The following is a 23139-nucleotide window of genomic DNA, read 5'->3' on the forward strand; positions in this document are numbered from 1 at the left end:
TATGTTTCACTATATTTCACTATGTTTTATTATGTTGTACTATGTTTCACTATATTTCACTATGTTTTACTATGTTTTACTATGTTGTATTATGTTTTACTATGTTTCACTATATTTCACTATGTTGTATTATGTTTTACTATGTTTCACTATATTTCACTATGTTGTATTATGTTTTACTATGTTTCACTATATTTCACTATGTTGTATTATGTTTTACTATGTTTCACTATGTTTTATTATGTTGTACTATGTTTCACTATATTTCACTATGTTGTATTATGTTTTACTATGTTTCACTATATTTCACTATGTTGTATTATGTTTTACTATGTTTCACTATATTTCACTATGTTGTATTATGTTTTACTATGTTTCACTATGTTTTATTATGTTGTACTATGTTTCACTATATTTCACTATGTTTTATTATGTTGTACTATGTTTCACTATATTTCACTATGTTTTACTATATTTTACTATGTTGTATTATGTTTTACTATGTTTCACTATGTTGTATTATGTTTTACTATGTTTCACTATGGTTTACTATGTTTCACTATATTTCACTATGTTGTATTATGTTTTACTATGTTTCACTATGTTTTATTATGTTTTACTATGTTTCACTATGGTTTACTATGTTTCACTATATTTCACTATGTTTTACTATGTTTCACTATATTTCACTATGTTTTATTATGTTGTACTATGTTTCACTATATTTCACTATGTTTTACTATGTTTTACTATATTTTACTATGTTGTATTATGTTTTACTATGTTTCACTATGTTGTATTATGTTTTACTATGTTTCACTATGTTGTATTATGTTTTACTATGTTTCACTATATTTCACTATGTTTCACTATGGTTTACTATGTTTCACTATATTTCACTATGTTTCACTATGGTTTACTATGTTTCACTATATTTCACTATGTTGTATTATGTTTTACTATATTTCACTATGTTTTACTATGGTTTACTATGTTTCACTATATTTCACTATGTTGTATTATGTTTTACTATATTTCACTATGTTTCACTATGGTTTACTATGTTTTACTATGTTTCACTATGTTGTATTATGTTTTACTATGTTTCACTATATTTCACTATGTTTCACTATGGTTTACTATGTTTCACTATATTTCACTATGTTGTATTATGTTTTACTATGTTTCACTATGTTTTATTATGTTTTACTATGTTTCACTATGGTTTACTATGTTTCACTATATTTCACTATGTTGTATTATGTTTTACTATGTTTCACTATATTTCACTATGTTTTATTATGTTTTACTATGTTTCACTATGGTTTACTATGTTTCACTATATTTCACTATGTTTCACTATGTTTTACTATATTTTACTATGTTGTACTATGTTTCACTGTTTCACTATGTTTTACTATATTTTACTATGTTGTACTATGTTTTACTATGTTTTACTATATTTTACTATGTTGTACTATATTTTACTATGTTGTACTATGTTTTACTATGTTTCACTCTGTTTTACTATGTTTCACTATATTTTACTATATTTTACTATGTTTCACTATATTTTACTATATTTTACTATGTTTTACTATGTTTCACTATATTTTACTATATTTTACTATGGTTTACTATGTTTCACTATGGTTTACTATGTTTCACTATGGTTTACTATGTTTCACTATGTTTTACAAAGGTTTCACTATGTTTCACTGTTTCACTATGTTTTACTATATTTTACTATGTTGTACTATGTTTTACTATGTTTTACTATATTTTACTATGTTGTACTATATTTTACTATGTTGTACTATGTTTTACTATGTTTCACTCTGTTTTACTATGTTTCACTATATTTTACTATATTTTACTATGTTTCACTATATTTTACTATGTTTCACTATGGTTTACTATGTTTCACTCTGTTTTACTATGTTTCACTATATTTTACTATATTTTACTATGGTTTACTATGTTTCACTATGGTTTACTATGTTTCACTATGTTGTACTATGTTGTACTATGTTTTACTATGTTTTATTATGTTTTACTATGTTTCACTATGGTTTACTATGTTTCACTCTGTTTTACTATGTTGTACTATGTTTTACTATGTTTTATTATGTTTTACTATGTTTCACTATGTTTCACTATATTTCACTATGTTGTATTATGTTTCACTATATTTCACTATGTTGTATTATGTTTCACTATATTTCACTATGTTGTATTATGTTTTACTATGTTTCACTATGTTGTATTATGTTTTACTATGTTTCACTATGTTGTACTATGTTTTACTATGTTTTATTATGTTTTACTATGTTTCACTATGTTTCACTATATTTCACTATGTTGTATTATGTTTCACTATATTTCACTATGTTGTATTATGTTTTACTATGTTTCACTATATTTCACTATGTTGTATTATGTTTTACTATGTTTCACTATATTTCACTATGTTGTATTATGTTTTATTATGTTTCACTACATTTCACTATGTTGTATTATGTTTTACTATGTTTCACTATGTTGTATTATGTTTTACTATGTTTCACTATGTTGTATTGTTTTACTATGTTTCACTCTGTTTTACTATGTTGTATTATGTTTTACTATGTTTCACTATATTTCACTATGTTTCACTATGTTGTATTATGTTTCACTATATTTCACTATGTTGTATTATGTTTTACTATGTTTCACTCTGTTTTACTATGTTGTATTATGTTTTACTATGTTTCACTATATTTCACTATGTTGTATTATGTTGTACTATGTTTCACTATATTTCACTATGTTTTATTATGTTGTACTATGTTTCACTATGTTTTACTATGTTTTACTATGTTGTGTTATGTTTTACTATGTTTCACTATATTTCACTATGTTGTATTATGTTTTACTATGTTTCACTATATTTCACTATGTTGTATTATGTTTCACTATATTTCACTATGTTGTATTATGTTTTACTATGTTTCACTCTGTTTTACTATGTTGTATTATGTTTTACTATGTTTCACTATATTTCACTATGTTGTATTATGTTGTACTATGTTTCACTATATTTCACTATGTTTTATTATGTTGTACTATGTTTCACTATATTTCACTATGTTTTACTATGTTTTACTATGTTGTATTATGTTTTACTATGTTTCACTATATTTCACTATGTTGTATTATGTTTTACTATGTTTCACTATATTTCACTATGTTGTATTATGTTTTACTATGTTTCACTATATTTCACTATGTTGTATTATGTTTTACTATGTTTCACTATGTTTTATTATGTTGTACTATGTTTCACTATATTTCACTATGTTGTATTATGTTTTACTATGTTTCACTATATTTCACTATGTTGTATTATGTTTTACTATGTTTCACTATATTTCACTATGTTGTATTATGTTTTACTATGTTTCACTATGTTTTATTATGTTGTACTATGTTTCACTATATTTCACTATGTTTTATTATGTTGTACTATGTTTCACTATATTTCACTATGTTTTACTATATTTTACTATGTTGTATTATGTTTTACTATGTTTCACTATGTTGTATTATGTTTTACTATGTTTCACTATATTTCACTATGTTTCACTATGGTTTACTATGTTTCACTATATTTCACTATGTTGTATTATGTTTTACTATGTTTCACTATGTTTTATTATGTTTTACTATGTTTCACTATGGTTTACTATGTTTCACTATATTTCACTATGTTGTATTATGTTTTACTATGTTTCACTATATTTCACTATGTTTTATTATGTTTTACTATGTTTCACTATGGTTTACTATGTTTCACTATATTTCACTATGTTTCACTATGTTTTACTATATTTTACTATGTTGTACTATGTTTCACTGTTTCACTATGTTTTACTATATTTTACTATGTTGTACTATGTTTTACTATGTTTTACTATATTTTACTATGTTGTACTATATTTTACTATGTTGTACTATGTTTTACTATGTTTCACTCTGTTTTACTATGTTTCACTATATTTTACTATATTTTACTATGTTTCACTATATTTTACTATATTTTACTATGTTTTACTATGTTTCACTATATTTTACTATATTTTACTATGGTTTACTATGTTTCACTATGGTTTACTATGTTTCACTATGGTTTACTATGTTTCACTATGTTTTACAAAGGTTTCACTATGTTTCACTGTTTCACTATGTTTTACTATATTTTACTATGTTGTACTATGTTTTACTATGTTTTACTATATTTTACTATGTTGTACTATATTTTACTATGTTGTACTATGTTTTACTATGTTTCACTCTGTTTTACTATGTTTCACTATATTTTACTATATTTTACTATGTTTCACTATATTTTACTATGTTTCACTATGGTTTACTATGTTTCACTCTGTTTTACTATGTTTCACTATATTTTACTATATTTTACTATGGTTTACTATGTTTCACTATGGTTTACTATGTTTCACTATGTTGTACTATGTTGTACTATGTTTTACTATGTTTTATTATGTTTTACTATGTTTCACTATGGTTTACTATGTTTCACTCTGTTTTACTATGTTGTACTATGTTTTACTATGTTTTATTATGTTTTACTATGTTTCACTATGTTTCACTATATTTCACTATGTTGTATTATGTTTCACTATATTTCACTATGTTGTATTATGTTTCACTATATTTCACTATGTTGTATTATGTTTTACTATGTTTCACTATGTTGTATTATGTTTTACTATGTTTCACTATGTTGTACTATGTTTTACTATGTTTTATTATGTTTTACTATGTTTCACTATGTTTCACTATATTTCACTATGTTGTATTATGTTTCACTATATTTCACTATGTTGTATTATGTTTTACTATGTTTCACTATATTTCACTATGTTGTATTATGTTTTACTATGTTTCACTATATTTCACTATGTTGTATTATGTTTTATTATGTTTCACTACATTTCACTATGTTGTATTATGTTTTACTATGTTTCACTATGTTGTATTATGTTTTACTATGTTTCACTATGTTGTATTGTTTTACTATGTTTCACTCTGTTTTACTATGTTGTATTATGTTTTACTATGTTTCACTATATTTCACTATGTTTCACTATGTTGTATTATGTTTCACTATATTTCACTATGTTGTATTATGTTTTACTATGTTTCACTCTGTTTTACTATGTTGTATTATGTTTTACTATGTTTCACTATATTTCACTATGTTGTATTATGTTGTACTATGTTTCACTATATTTCACTATGTTTTATTATGTTGTACTATGTTTCACTATGTTTTACTATGTTTTACTATGTTGTGTTATGTTTTACTATGTTTCACTATATTTCACTATGTTGTATTATGTTTTACTATGTTTCACTATATTTCACTATGTTGTATTATGTTTCACTATATTTCACTATGTTGTATTATGTTTTACTATGTTTCACTCTGTTTTACTATGTTGTATTATGTTTTACTATGTTTCACTATATTTCACTATGTTGTATTATGTTGTACTATGTTTCACTATATTTCACTATGTTTTATTATGTTGTACTATGTTTCACTATATTTCACTATGTTTTACTATGTTTTACTATGTTGTATTATGTTTTACTATGTTTCACTATATTTCACTATGTTGTATTATGTTTTACTATGTTTCACTATATTTCACTATGTTGTATTATGTTTTACTATGTTTCACTATATTTCACTATGTTGTATTATGTTTTACTATGTTTCACTATGTTTTATTATGTTGTACTATGTTTCACTATATTTCACTATGTTGTATTATGTTTTACTATGTTTCACTATATTTCACTATGTTGTATTATGTTTTACTATGTTTCACTATATTTCACTATGTTGTATTATGTTTTACTATGTTTCACTATGTTTTATTATGTTGTACTATGTTTCACTATATTTCACTATGTTTTATTATGTTGTACTATGTTTCACTATATTTCACTATGTTTTACTATATTTTACTATGTTGTATTATGTTTTACTATGTTTCACTATGTTGTATTATGTTTTACTATGTTTCACTATGGTTTACTATGTTTCACTATATTTCACTATGTTGTATTATGTTTTACTATGTTTCACTATATTTCACTATGTTTTATTATGTTTTACTATGTTTCACTATGGTTTACTATGTTTCACTATATTTCACTATGTTTTACTATGTTTCACTATATTTCACTATGTTTTATTATGTTGTACTATGTTTCACTATATTTCACTATGTTTTACTATGTTTTACTATATTTTACTATGTTGTATTATGTTTTACTATGTTTCACTATGTTGTATTATGTTTTACTATGTTTCACTATGTTGTATTATGTTTTACTATGTTTCACTATATTTCACTATGTTTCACTATGGTTTACTATGTTTCACTATATTTCACTATGTTTCACTATGGTTTACTATGTTTCACTATATTTCACTATGTTGTATTATGTTTTACTATGTTTCACTATATTTCACTATGTTTCACTATGGTTTACTATGTTTCACTATATTTCACTATGTTGTATTATGTTTTACTATATTTCACTATGTTTCACTATGGTTTACTATGTTTTACTATGTTTCACTATGTTGTATTATGTTTTACTATGTTTCACTATATTTCACTATGTTTCACTATGGTTTACTATGTTTCACTATATTTCACTATGTTGTATTATGTTTTACTATGTTTCACTATATTTCACTATGTTTTATTATGTTTTACTATGTTTCACTATGGTTTACTATGTTTCACTATATTTCACTATGTTGTATTATGTTTTACTATGTTTCACTATATTTCACTATGTTTTATTATGTTTTACTATGTTTCACTATGGTTTACTATGTTTCACTATATTTCACTATGTTTCACTATGTTTCACTGTTTCACTATGTTTTACTATGTTGTACTATGTTTCACTGTTTCACTATGTTTTACTATATTTTACTATGTTGTACTATGTTTTACTATGTTTTACTATATTTTACTATGTTGTACTATATTTTACTATGTTGTACTATGTTTTACTATGTTTCACTCTGTTTTACTATGTTTCACTATATTTTACTATATTTTACTATGTTTCACTATATTTTACTATATTTTACTATGTTTTACTATGTTTCACTATATTTTACTATATTTTACTATGGTTTACTATGTTTCACTATGGTTTACTATGTTTCACTATGGTTTACTATGTTTCACTATGTTTTACAAAGGTTTCACTATGTTTCACTGTTTCACTATGTTTTACTATGTTTTACTATATTTTACTATGTTGTACTATATTTTACTATGTTGTACTATGTTTTACTATGTTTCACTCTGTTTTACTATGTTTCACTATATTTTACTATATTTTACTATGTTTTACTATGTTTCACTATATTTTACTATATTTTACTATGGTTTACTATGTTTCACTATGGTTTACTATGTTTCACTATGGTTTACTATGTTTCACTATGTTTTACAAAGGTTTCACTATGTTTCCCTATGTTGTATTATGTTTCACTATATTTCACTATGTTGTATTATGTTTTACTATGTTTCACTATATTTCACTATGTTTTACTATGTTTCACTATGTTGTACTATATTTTACTATGTTGTACTATGTTTTACTATGTTTCACTATATTTCACTATGTTTCACTATGTTGTACTATATTTTACTATGTTGTACTATGTTTTACTATGTTTCACTCTGTTTTACTATGTTTCACTATATTTTACTATATTTTACTATGTTTTACTATGTTTTACTATATTTTACTATGTTTCACTATGTTTTATTATGTTGTACTATGTTTCACTATATTTCACTATGTTTTACTATGTTTTACTATATTTTACTATGTTTTACTATGTTTCACTATGTTTTATTATGTTGTACTATGTTTCACTATAATTTCACTATGTTTTACTATGTTTCACTATGGTTTACTATGTTTCACTATATTTCACTATGTTGTATTATGTTTTACTATGTTTCACTATATTTCACTATGTTGTATTATGTTTTACTATGTTTCACTATGGTTTACTATATTTCACTATGTTTCACTATGGTTTACTATGTTGTATTATGTTTTACTATGTTTCACTATGGTTTACTATGTTGTATTATGTTTTACTATGTTTCACTATGGTTTACTATGTTTCACTATATTTCACTATGTTTTATTATGTTTTACTATGTTTCACTATGGTTTACTATGTTTCACTATGTTGTATTATGTTTTACTATGTTTCACTATATTTCACTATGTTGTATTATGTTTTACTATGTTTCACTATGTTGTATTATGTTTTACTATATTTCACTATGTTTCACTATGGTTTACTATGTTTCACTATATTTCACTATGTTTTACTATGTTTCACTATATTTCACTGTTTCACTATGTTTTACTATATTTTACTATGTTGTACTATGTTTTACTATGTTTTACTATATTTTACTATGTTGTACTATATTTTACTATGTTGTACTATGTTTTACTATGTTTCACTCTGTTTTACTATGTTTCACTATATTTTACTATATTTTACTATGTTTTACTATGTTTCACTATGGTTTACTATGTTTCACTCTGTTTTATTATGTTTCACTACATTTCACTATGTTGTATTATGTTTTACTATGTTTCACTATGTTGTATTATGTTTTACTATGTTTCACTATGTTGTATTATGTTTTACTATGTTTCACTCTGTTTTACTATGTTGTATTATGTTTTACTATGTTTCACTATATTTCACTATGTTGTATTATGTTGTACTATGTTTCACTATATTTCACTATGTTTTATTATGTTGTACTATGTTTCACTATATTTCACTATGTTTTACTATGTTTTACTATGTTGTATTATGTTTTACTATGTTTCACTATATTTCACTATGTTGTATTATGTTTTACTATGTTTCACTATATTTCACTATGTTGTATTATGTTTTACTATGTTTCACTATATTTCACTATGTTGTATTATGTTTTACTATGTTTCACTATGTTTTATTATGTTGTACTATGTTTCACTATATTTCACTATGTTGTATTATGTTTTACTATGTTTCACTATATTTCACTATGTTGTATTATGTTTTACTATGTTTCACTATATTTCACTATGTTGTATTATGTTTTACTATGTTTCACTATGTTTTATTATGTTGTACTATGTTTCACTATATTTCACTATGTTTTATTATGTTGTACTATGTTTCACTATATTTCACTATGTTTTACTATATTTTACTATGTTGTATTATGTTTTACTATGTTTCACTATGTTGTATTATGTTTTACTATGTTTCACTATGGTTTACTATGTTTCACTATATTTCACTATGTTGTATTATGTTTTACTATGTTTCACTATATTTCACTATGTTTTATTATGTTTTACTATGTTTCACTATGGTTTACTATGTTTCACTATATTTCACTATGTTTTACTATGTTTCACTATATTTCACTATGTTTTATTATGTTGTACTATGTTTCACTATATTTCACTATGTTTTACTATGTTTTACTATATTTTACTATGTTGTATTATGTTTTACTATGTTTCACTATGTTGTATTATGTTTTACTATGTTTCACTATGTTGTATTATGTTTTACTATGTTTCACTATATTTCACTATGTTTCACTATGGTTTACTATGTTTCACTATATTTCACTATGTTTCACTATGGTTTACTATGTTTCACTATATTTCACTATGTTGTATTATGTTTTACTATGTTTCACTATATTTCACTATGTTTCACTATGGTTTACTATGTTTCACTATATTTCACTATGTTGTATTATGTTTTACTATATTTCACTATGTTTCACTATGGTTTACTATGTTTTACTATGTTTCACTATGTTGTATTATGTTTTACTATGTTTCACTATATTTCACTATGTTTCACTATGGTTTACTATGTTTCACTATATTTCACTATGTTGTATTATGTTTTACTATGTTTCACTATATTTCACTATGTTTTATTATGTTTTACTATGTTTCACTATGGTTTACTATGTTTCACTATATTTCACTATGTTGTATTATGTTTTACTATGTTTCACTATATTTCACTATGTTTTATTATGTTTTACTATGTTTCACTATGGTTTACTATGTTTCACTATATTTCACTATGTTTCACTATGTTTCACTGTTTCACTATGTTTTACTATGTTGTACTATGTTTCACTGTTTCACTATGTTTTACTATATTTTACTATGTTGTACTATGTTTTACTATGTTTTACTATATTTTACTATGTTGTACTATATTTTACTATGTTGTACTATGTTTTACTATGTTTCACTCTGTTTTACTATGTTTCACTATATTTTACTATATTTTACTATGTTTCACTATATTTTACTATATTTTACTATGTTTTACTATGTTTCACTATATTTTACTATATTTTACTATGGTTTACTATGTTTCACTATGGTTTACTATGTTTCACTATGGTTTACTATGTTTCACTATGTTTTACAAAGGTTTCACTATGTTTCACTGTTTCACTATGTTTTACTATATTTTACTATGTTGTACTATGTTTTACTATGTTTTACTATATTTTACTATGTTGTACTATATTTTACTATGTTGTACTATGTTTTACTATGTTTCACTCTGTTTTACTATGTTTCACTATATTTTACTATATTTTACTATGTTTTACTATGTTTCACTATATTTTACTATATTTTACTATGGTTTACTATGTTTCACTATGGTTTACTATGTTTCACTATGGTTTACTATGTTTCACTATGTTTTACAAAGGTTTCACTATGTTTCCCTATGTTGTATTATGTTTCACTATATTTCACTATGTTGTATTATGTTTTACTATGTTTCACTATATTTCACTATGTTTTACTATGTTTCACTATGTTGTACTATATTTTACTATGTTGTACTATGTTTTACTATGTTTCACTATATTTCACTATGTTTCACTATGTTGTACTATATTTTACTATGTTGTACTATGTTTTACTATGTTTCACTCTGTTTTACTATGTTTCACTATATTTTACTATATTTTACTATGTTTTACTATGTTTTACTATATTTTACTATGTTTCACTATGTTTTATTATGTTGTACTATGTTTCACTATATTTCACTATGTTTTACTATGTTTTACTATATTTTACTATGTTTTACTATGTTTCACTATGTTTTATTATGTTGTACTATGTTTCACTATAATTTCACTATGTTTTACTATGTTTCACTATGGTTTACTATGTTTCACTATATTTCACTATGTTGTATTATGTTTTACTATGTTTCACTATATTTCACTATGTTGTATTATGTTTTACTATGTTTCACTATGGTTTACTATATTTCACTATGTTTCACTATGGTTTACTATGTTGTATTATGTTTTACTATGTTTCACTATGGTTTACTATGTTGTATTATGTTTTACTATGTTTCACTATGGTTTACTATGTTTCACTATATTTCACTATGTTTTATTATGTTTTACTATGTTTCACTATGGTTTACTATGTTTCACTATGTTGTATTATGTTTTACTATGTTTCACTATATTTCACTATGTTGTATTATGTTTTACTATGTTTCACTATGTTGTATTATGTTTTACTATATTTCACTATGTTTCACTATGGTTTACTATGTTTCACTATATTTCACTGTTTCACTATGTTTTACTATATTTTACTATGTTGTACTATGTTTTACTATGTTTTACTATATTTTACTATGTTGTACTATATTTTACTATGTTGTACTATGTTTTACTATGTTTCACTCTGTTTTACTATGTTTCACTATATTTTACTATATTTTACTATGTTTTACTATGTTTCACTATGGTTTACTATGTTTCACTCTGTTTTACTATGTTTCACTATATTTTACTATATTTTACTATGGTTTACTATGTTTCACTATGGTTTACTATGTTTCACTATGTTGTACTATGTTGTACTATGTTTTACTATGTTTTATTATGTTTTACTATGTTTCACTATGGTTTACTATGTTTCACTCTGTTTTACTATGTTGTACTATGTTTTACTATGTTTTATTATGTTTTACTATGTTTCACTATGTTTCACTATATTTCACTATGTTGTATTATGTTTCACTATATTTCACTATGTTGTATTATGTTTCACTATATTTCACTATGTTGTATTATGTTTTACTATGTTTCACTATGTTGTATTATGTTTTACTATGTTTCACTATGTTGTACTATGTTTTACTATGTTTTATTATGTTTTACTATGTTTCACTATGTTTCACTATATTTCACTATGTTGTATTATGTTTCACTATATTTCACTATGTTGTATTATGTTTTACTATGTTTCACTATATTTCACTATGTTGTATTATGTTTTACTATGTTTCACTATATTTCACTATGTTGTATTATGTTTTATTATGTTTCACTACATTTCACTATGTTGTATTATGTTTTACTATGTTTCACTATGTTGTATTATGTTTTACTATGTTTCACTATGTTGTATTATGTTTTACTATGTTTCACTCTGTTTTACTATGTTGTATTATGTTTTACTATGTTTCACTATATTTCACTATGTTTCACTATGTTGTATTATGTTTCACTATATTTCACTATGTTGTATTATGTTTTACTATGTTTCACTCTGTTTTACTATGTTGTATTATGTTTTACTATGTTTCACTATATTTCACTATGTTGTATTATGTTGTACTATGTTTCACAATATTTCACTATGTTTTATTATGTTGTACTATGTTTCACTATATTTCACTATGTTTTACTATGTTTTACTATGTTGTATTATGTTTTACTATGTTTCACTATATTTCACTATGTTGTATTATGTTTTACTATGTTTCACTATATTTCACTATGTTGTATTATGTTTCACTATATTTCACTATGTTGTATTATGTTTTACTATGTTTCACTCTGTTTTACTATGTTGTATTATGTTTTACTATGTTTCACTATATTTCACTATGTTGTATTATGTTGTACTATGTTTCACTATATTTCACTATGTTTTATTATGTTGTACTATGTTTCACTATATTTCACTATGTTTTACTATGTTTTACTATGTTGTATTATGTTTTACTATGTTTCACTATATTTCACTATGTTGTATTATGTTTTACTATGTTTCACTATATTTCACTATGTTGTATTATGTTTTACTATGTTTCACTATATTTCACTATGTTGTATTATGTTTTACTATGTTTCACTATGTTTTATTATGTTGTACTATGTTTCACTATATTTCACTATGTTGTATTATGTTTTACTATGTTTCACTATATTTCACTATGTTGTATTATGTTTTACTATGTTTCACTATATTTCACTATGTTGTATTATGTTTTACTATGTTTCACTATGTTTTATTATGTTGTACTATGTTTCACTATATTTCACTATGTTTTATTATGTTGTACTATGTTTCACTATATTTCACTATGTTTTACTATATTTTACTATGTTGTATTATGTTTTACTATGTTTCACTATGTTGTATTATGTTTTACTATGTTTCACTATGGTTTACTATGTTTCACTATATTTCACTATGTTGTATTATGTTTTACTATGTTTCACTATGTTTTATTATGTTTTACTATGTTTCACTATGGTTTACTATGTTTCACTATATTTCACTATGTTTTACTATGTTTCACTATATTTCACTATGTTTTATTATGTTGTACTATGTTTCACTATATTTCACTATGTTTTACTATGTTTTACTATATTTTACTATGTTGTATTATGTTTTACTATGTTTCACTATGTTGTATTATGTTTTACTATGTTTCACTATGTTGTATTATGTTTTACTATGTTTCACTATATTTCACTATGTTTCACTATGGTTTACTATGTTTCACTATATTTCACTATGTTTCACTATGGTTTACTATGTTTCACTATATTTCACTATGTTGTATTATGTTTTACTATATTTCACTATGTTTTACTATGGTTTACTATGTTTCACTATATTTCACTATGTTGTATTATGTTTTACTATATTTCACTATGTTTCACTATGGTTTACTATGTTTTACTATGTTTCACTATGTTGTATTATGTTTTACTATGTTTCACTATATTTCACTATGTTTCACTATGGTTTACTATGTTTCACTATATTTCACTATGTTGTATTATGTTTTACTATGTTTCACTATGTTTTATTATGTTTTACTATGTTTCACTATGGTTTACTATGTTTCACTATATTTCACTATGTTGTATTATGTTTTACTATGTTTCACTATATTTCACTATGTTTTATTATGTTTTACTATGTTTCACTATGGTTTACTATGTTTCACTATATTTCACTATGTTTCACTATGTTTTACTATATTTTACTATGTTTCACTGTTTCACTATGTTTTACTATATTTTACTATGTTGTACTATGTTTTACTATGTTTTACTATATTTTACTATGTTGTACTATATTTTACTATGTTGTACTATGTTTTACTATGTTTCACTCTGTTTTACTATGTTTCACTATATTTTACTATATTTTACTATGTTTCACTATATTTTACTATATTTTACTATGTTTTACTATGTTTCACTATATTTTACTATATTTTACTATGGTTTACTATGTTTCACTATGGTTTACTATGTTTCACTATGGTTTACTATGTTTCACTATGTTTTACAAAGGTTTCACTATGTTTCACTGTTTCACTATGTTTTACTATATTTTACTATGTTGTACTATGTTTTACTATGTTTTACTATATTTTACTATGTTGTACTATATTTTACTATGTTGTACTATGTTTTACTATGTTTCACTCTGTTTTACTATGTTTCACTATATTTTACTATATTTTACTATGTTTCACTATATTTTACTATGTTTCACTATGGTTTACTATGTTTCACTCTGTTTTACTATGTTTCACTATATTTTACTATATTTTACTATGGTTTACTATGTTTCACTATGGTTTACTATGTTTCACTATGTTGTACTATGTTGTACTATGTTTTACTATGTTTTATTATGTTTTACTATGTTTCACTATGGTTTACTATGTTTCACTCTGTTTTACTATGTTGTACTATGTTTTACTATGTTTTATTATGTTTTACTATGTTTCACTATGTTTCACTATATTTCACTATGTTGTATTATGTTTCACTATATTTCACTATGTTGTATTATGTTTCACTATATTTCACTATGTTGTATTATGTTTTACTATGTTTCACTATGTTGTATTATGTTTTACTATGTTTCACTATGTTGTACTATGTTTTACTATGTTTTATTATGTTTTACTATGTTTCACTATGTTTCACTATATTTCACTATGTTGTATTATGTTTCACTATATTTCACTATGTTGTATTATGTTTTACTATGTTTCACTATATTTCACTATGTTGTATTATGTTTTACTATGTTTCACTATATTTCACTATGTTGTATTATGTTTTATTATGTTTCACTACATTTCACTATGTTGTATTATGTTTTACTATGTTTCACTATGTTGTATTATGTTTTACTATGTTTCACTATGTTGTATTATGTTTTACTATGTTTCACTCTGTTTTACTATGTTGTATTATGTTTTACTATGTTTCACTATATTTCACTATGTTTCACTATGTTGTATTATGTTTCACTATATTTCACTATGTTGTATTATGTTTTACTATGTTTCACTCTGTTTTACTATGTTGTATTATGTTTTACTATGTTTCACTATATTTCACTATGTTGTATTATGTTGTACTATGTTTCACTATATTTCACTATGTTTTATTATGTTGTACTATGTTTCACTATGTTTTACTATGTTTTACTATGTTGTGTTATGTTTTACTATGTTTCACTATATTTCACTATGTTGTATTATGTTTTACTATGTTTCACTATATTTCACTATGTTGTATTATGTTTCACTATATTTCACTATGTTGTATTATGTTTTACTATGTTTCACTCTGTTTTACTATGTTGTATTATGTTTTACTATGTTTCACTATATTTCACTATGTTGTATTATGTTGTACTATGTTTCACTATATTTCACTATGTTTTATTATGTTGTACTATGTTTCACTATATTTCACTATGTTTTACTATGTTTTACTATGTTGTATTATGTTTTACTATGTTTCACTATATTTCACTATGTTGTATTATGTTTTACTATGTTTCACTATATTTCACTATGTTGTATTATGTTTTACTATGTTTCACTATATTTCACTATGTTGTATTATGTTTTACTATGTTTCACTATGTTTTATTATGTTGTACTATGTTTCACTATATTTCACTATGTTGTATTATGTTTTACTATGTTTCACTATATTTCACTATGTTGTATTATGTTTTACTATGTTTCACTATATTTCACTATGTTGTATTATGTTTTACTATGTTTCACTATGTTTTATTATGTTGTACTATGTTTCACTATATTTCACTATGTTTTATTATGTTGTACTATGTTTCACTATATTTCACTATGTTTTACTATATTTTACTATGTTGTATTATGTTTTACTATGTTTCACTATGTTGTATTATGTTTTACTATGTTTCACTATGGTTTACTATGTTTCACTATATTTCACTATGTTGTATTATGTTTTACTATGTTTCACTATATTTCACTATGTTTTATTATGTTTTACTATGTTTCACTATGGTTTACTATGTTTCACTATATTTCACTATGTTTTACTATGTTTCACTATATTTCACTATGTTTTATTATGTTGTACTATGTTTCACTATATTTCACTATGTTTTACTATGTTTTACTATATTTTACTATGTTGTATTATGTTTTACTATGTTTCACTATGTTGTATTATGTTTTACTATGTTTCACTATGTTGTATTATGTTTTACTATGTTTCACTATATTTCACTATGTTTCACTATGGTTTACTATGTTTCACTATATTTCACTATGTTTCACTATGGTTTACTATGTTTCACTATATTTCACTATGTTGTATTATGTTTTACTATGTTTCACTATGTTTCACTATGGTTTACTATGTTTCACTATATTTCACTATGTTGTATTATGTTTTACTATATTTCACTATGTTTCACTATGGTTTACTATGTTTTACTATGTTTCACTATGTTGTATTATGTTTTACTATGTTTCACTATATTTCACTATGTTTCACTATGGTTTACTATGTTTCACTATATTTCACTATGTTGTATTATGTTTTACTATGTTTCACTATATTTCACTATGTTTTATTATGTTTTACTATGTTTCACTATGGTTTACTATGTTTCACTATATTTCACTATGTTGTATTATGTTTTACTATGTTTCACTATATTTCACTATGTTTTATTATGTTTTACTATGTTTCACTATGGTTTACTATGTTTCACTATATTTCACTATGTTTCACTATGTTTCACTGTTTCACTATGTTTTACTATGTTGTACTATGTTTCACTGTTTCACTATGTTTTACTATATTTTACTATGTTGTACTATGTTTTACTATGTTTTACTATATTTTACTATGTTGTACTATATTTTACTATGTTGTACTATGTTTTACTATGTTTCACTCTGTTTTACTATGTTTCACTATATTTTACTATATTTTACTATGTTTCACTATATTTTACTATATTTTACTATGTTTTACTATGTTTCACTATATTTTACTATATTTTACTATGGTTTACTATGTTTCACTATGGTTTACTATGTTTCACTATGGTTTACTATGTTTCACTATGTTTTACAAAGGTTTCACTATGTTTCACTGTTTCACTATGTTTTACTATATTTTACTATGTTGTACTATGTTTTACTATGTTTTACTATATTTTACTATGTTGTACTATATTTTACTATGTTGTACTATGTTTTACTATGTTTCACTCTGTTTTACTATGTTTCACTATATTTTACTATATTTTACTATGTTTTACTATGTTTCACTATATTTTACTATATTTTACTATGGTTTACTATGTTTCACTATGGTTTACTATGTTTCACTATGGTTTACTATGTTTCACTATGTTTTACAAAGGTTTCACTATGTTTCACTGTTTCACTATGTTTTACTATGTTTTACTATGTTTTACTATATTTTACTATGTTGTACTATATTTTACTATGTTGTACTATGTTTTACTATGTTTCACTCTGTTTTACTATGTTTCACTATATTTTACTATATTTTACTATGTTTTACTATGTTTCACTATATTTTACTATATTTTACTATGGTTTACTATGTTTCACTATGGTTTACTATGTTTCACTCTGTTTTACTATGTTGTACTATGTTTTACTATGTTTTATTATGTTTTACTATGTTTCACTATGGTTTACTATGGTTTACTATGGCCACATTTGCGAGGGCCACATGATGCTGTCCAAAGTAGAGCACACCATGGGGAATAGAGTGTTATTAAAGCCATCATCTCTTGTTATGATGTCTCACCCCTCCAGTTCTCCGTTGCTCCTCTCCGGGGCTCCCCAGGACAGTACTACTGAGGTGGGGGTGTCAGAGTAGAGGTGGGGGACCGGGACTCCCTCCGGTGGGGCAGCGGGGGTATGGAAGGACTGGGACTCCCCAGAGAGAGTACACCCTGCCGGGGTACAGGCTTCCACCTAACAGCACGACAGAGGACAATACAGTTAGACAGGCATAGACTTTAATGTGTTGAATCATCCATCACACCAAACAATCCATCCATCCCACCAAACCATCCATCCAGCCATCCATCCATCCATCCATCACACCTACCTACCTACCTACCTACCTACCTACCTACCTACCTACCTACCTACCTACCTACCTACCTACCTACCTACCTACCTACCTACCTACCTACCTACCCACCTACCTACCTACCTATCCATCCGTCACACCAAACCATCCATCCATCCATCCATCCATCACACCTACCTACCTACCTACCTACCTACCTACCTACCTACCTACCTACCTACCTACCTACCTACCTACCTACTTACCTACCTACCTACCTACCTACCTACCTACCTACCTACCTACCCACCCACCTACCTACCTACCTACCTATCCATCCATCCACCTATTAATCACACCAAACCATCCTCCCACCCACCTGCAGGCTGTAGAGTTGGTAGGGCAGGAGGTTATAGAGGCTGTAACTGGTAGTGTTGCCTGGTACTGTAGCAGTGCTGTGTGACAGGGACAGGGTGGAGGTGAGGTGGAGAGTGTAGTGGGTGATCCCCCCGTTGGGCTGGGCTGGGGGGGCCCAGGAGACTGACACACTATGCGACTGGAGGGCTGACACCACAGGGGGGTCCACGGGACCTGGACCTAGAGGGAAGGAGTGGGGGCAGGAGAGAGGGAAGGGAGAGAGAGAGAGAGAGAGAGAGAGACAAAACAGACAACAATAAACACAGGTTTAGAATGGTTCCCAAACTCCCTACTCTCGCTCTCATGATTGCCAACCTGATTGGTTTGATTTTTTCCTCAACACCCTACACATCAACCCCAGTCTGTCTACTAAGGTCTGGGACAGGTGTTACAAAACTACACTGAACAAAAATATAAACACAACATGTAAAGTGTTAGTACAATGATCCCAGAAATGTTCCATACATACAAAAAGCTTAATTCTCTCAAATTCTGTGCACCAATTTGTTTACATCCCTGTTAGTGAGCATTTCTCCTTTGCCAAGATAATCCATCCACCTGACAGGTGTGGCATATCAAGAAGCTGATTAAACAGCATGATCATTACACAGGTGCTGGGGACAATATAAGGTCACTCTAAAATGTGCAGTTTTGTCTCACAACACAATGCCACAGATGTCTCAAGTTTTGTGGGAGTGTGCAATTGGCATGATGACTGCCGGAATGTCCCCCAGAGCTGTTGCCAGATAATTTAATGTTAATTTCTCTACCATAAATCACCTCCAACATAATTTTAGAGAATTTTACAGAGACCCATTGTGAAGCCCATTGTGAGTCCCATTGTGAGGCCCATTGTGAGTCCCATTGTGAGGCCCATTGTGAGGCCCATTGTGAAGCCCATTGTGAGGCCCATTGTGAGTCCTATTGTGAGGCCCTTGTGAAGCCCATTGTGAGGCCCATTTATTTTAAGGTATCTGTGACCAAAAGATGCATACCTGTATTCCCAGTCATGTGAAATCCATAGATTAGGGCCTAATGAATACATTATAATTGACTGAGTTCCTCATATAAACTTTAGCGCAGTAAAATCGTTATAATGTTGCATTTTAATTTTTGTTCAGTAAACATAATTTCTTGTTACAGTGACTATAGCCTTTTATAGTGGAAAAGAACAAAGGAAAAATAGGGATTATTATTTCATCAATGTGGAAGGAAGAAAAGCCTTGTGCACTGTGTGTGTGTGTGTGTGTGTGTGTGTGCGTGCGTGCGTGCGTGCGAGCGTGCGTGTGTGTGTGGTGAGAAGCGAGGAGATGAGAAGAGAGAGTGTGGCGGAATTATCATTTGACAACGGAACGTCAAGAGTGACATCACAAGGACAAACAGTGATTTGGAGGGCCCTATTCCTGGGATTAGAATCGAGGGCACACACAGCGATGTGCAAATCAGCTCATTTAGCGAGTGTGAGCGGCCAGCAAAACGTTCGGGCTCGGCCACACAGCAAATTATATTTATGGATTTATTCAATGGAGGTTATAGGCAGTGATATCAACTATGAGCTGGGGAGAGATGGCACTGAATCTGAGGAAATATTGTAATCACTCAAGTATGTGACTGGCCATTTCCACTGAATGGCTACTTCCACACTTCCCACTGCCAAGCGCTCATGGTACGGATTCCTTCACGCACGCACGCACGCACGCACACACACACACACACACACCAAGGAATCCTTCACACGCTTCTAGTGTACGACAGCTCCGGTCATTTTCATAATTACACACAGGAATGCAGGCACACACACATTTACATCGATGTACAATATGCACACACACATATGTACACATACTGTCTTTATTACAGGGTGAGCTGATGAAACAAGGGGCGATAACAAGGCTCTAAAGGCCTTAGTTTGCAGAAGCGTGACACAGCAGTAGAGCTGCAGTCTACTTTGCACATGTTGTCCAGCAGCGACATAGGACCGAATCCCACCCCAGACACATTCTCACGGTTTCCCCTCTACAACTACAGCCCTCTACATCTACATTCCTCACTGTCTAAATAAAGATAAACATATGGAAGACCAACGAGTCTCCTCTAAAGGCCCTTCTCCATACCTGATGGTCAAATGCCGACCCTTCTACCTCCTGAGGGAGTTTTCAGCTGTTATCGTGATTTTGTATACATTCCACCTCAGGATAAAACATCCTGTCTTGTCGCCAGCGATTTTAATTCCGCGTCATTAAGACACGTGATGCCCAACTTCCATCAACACGTCTCCTTCGCAATTAGGGGTGATAAAGTCACTCCACCCACAAGCAAGCATTCAAGATCCTCCCTCATCCGCTATTCGGCAAATCACTCTGTACTCCTGCTTCCTGTTTACAAGGAAGCATTGTCAACTTACACACAGCACTGACAAATACACTTTCCCCACCAGATATTCACCAGGGGTCTTTTCACAGTCCCCAGGTCCAGAACAAATTCAAGGAAATGTACAATATTATACAGACCCATGAGTGCATGGAACTCTCTTCCCTCTCAAAGAGTACAAGTGAACAACAAACTTGGTTTCAAAAAACAAATAAAGCAACACCTCACGGCCCAACGCCTCTCCCCCATGTGACCTTCTTGTTGTGTGTATGTACTGACATGTACGTGGAACTCATAGATGCACACACACTACATGTTAATGCTTTTAAATGTATGTACACTACCGTTCAAAAGTTTGTAGTCACTTAGAAATGTCCTTGTTTTTTAAATAAAAGCACATTTCTTGTCCATTAAAAGAACATCAAATTGATCAGAAATACAGTGTAGACATTGTTAAAGTTGTAAATGACTACTGTAGCTGGAAACGGCTAATTTTGAATGGAATATCTACATAGGCGTACAGAGGCCCATTACCATTAGCACTTCTGTGTTCCAATGACACGATGTGCTAGCTAATCCAAGTTGATAATTTTAAAAAGCTAGTGGGAGGCCCTGGTGCACAACTGAGCAAGAGGGCATGTACATTAGAGTGTCTAGCTCGAGAAACAGACGCCTCACAAGTCCTCAACTGGCAGCTTCATTAAATAGTACCCGCAAAGCACCAGTCTCAACGTCAACAGTGAAGAGGCGACTCCGGGATGCTGGCCTTCTAGGCAGAGTTGCAAAGAAAATGGCATATCTCTGTTGCAAGCACAACCCCATCCACATAGATGGAGTGGATAGTGTCGAGAGCTACAAGTTGCTCACTGTCCAAATCACTAAGGACTTAACAGTGCCTCTTCCCCCTCAGGAGGTTGAAAAGGTTTGGCATGGGCCCTCAAATCATCAAAAAGTTCTACAGTTGCACCATTGAGAGCATCTTGACTGGCTGCATCACTGCTTGGTATGGCATATCTACCTCTATTGATCCAGTGTCCCTGCACATTATAATATTGGTACTGACCCTGTATATTGCTTCTAACTTTCTTCTGTTCTTATTTCTTATTTTTATGTCTTATGTATTTTTGTTCTAACTCATGTTATTTTTTTTCCTACATTAAATATGTCCACTCTGCATTGTTGGGTTTGGAGAACGCAAGAAAGGCATTTCACTGTAATTGTGCACGTGACATTAAAACTTGATACTCTAGCATCCCCCTTGAATAGCCTCACCCCCTTGAAAAGTGTTATACCCCATAGCTTCTCAACATACCATAAGTGAAACTGGTTTGTCAGTCTGGTCTGTTAGGGGAGTTCTGGGTTCAGTTTGTCCGTTGACTAAGTCTAAGGCAGTGGTTACCAAACTTGTTAGGCCCAAGACCCCATTTCGAAAAAAAATATGTACATTTGCAACCCCACC

The 23139-nt window shown here is 27.8% G+C and overlaps 1 protein-coding gene across 1 annotated transcript in view; it reads right to left on the minus strand.

The window, feature by feature from the left end:
* LOC110498381 (usherin) overlaps nucleotides 1-23139 on the minus strand; it is a 432088-nt gene that overhangs the window by 143730 nt on the left and 265219 nt on the right. The window contains exons 45-46 of the mRNA XM_036955034.2: nucleotides 19273-19490; nucleotides 18624-18793 (exon numbers count right to left, since the gene is read on the minus strand). Coding sequence (XP_036810929.2) covers nucleotides 18624-18793; nucleotides 19273-19490 — 388 coding nt within the window. The remainder of the gene's footprint in view (nucleotides 1-18623; nucleotides 18794-19272; nucleotides 19491-23139) is intronic.

The sequence above is a fragment of the Oncorhynchus mykiss genome, chromosome 19 (assembly GCF_057628025.1).
Source record: "Oncorhynchus mykiss isolate SJ-2025 chromosome 19, ASM5762802v1, whole genome shotgun sequence".
In the NCBI taxonomy this organism is placed as follows: Eukaryota; Metazoa; Chordata; class Actinopteri; order Salmoniformes; family Salmonidae; genus Oncorhynchus; species Oncorhynchus mykiss.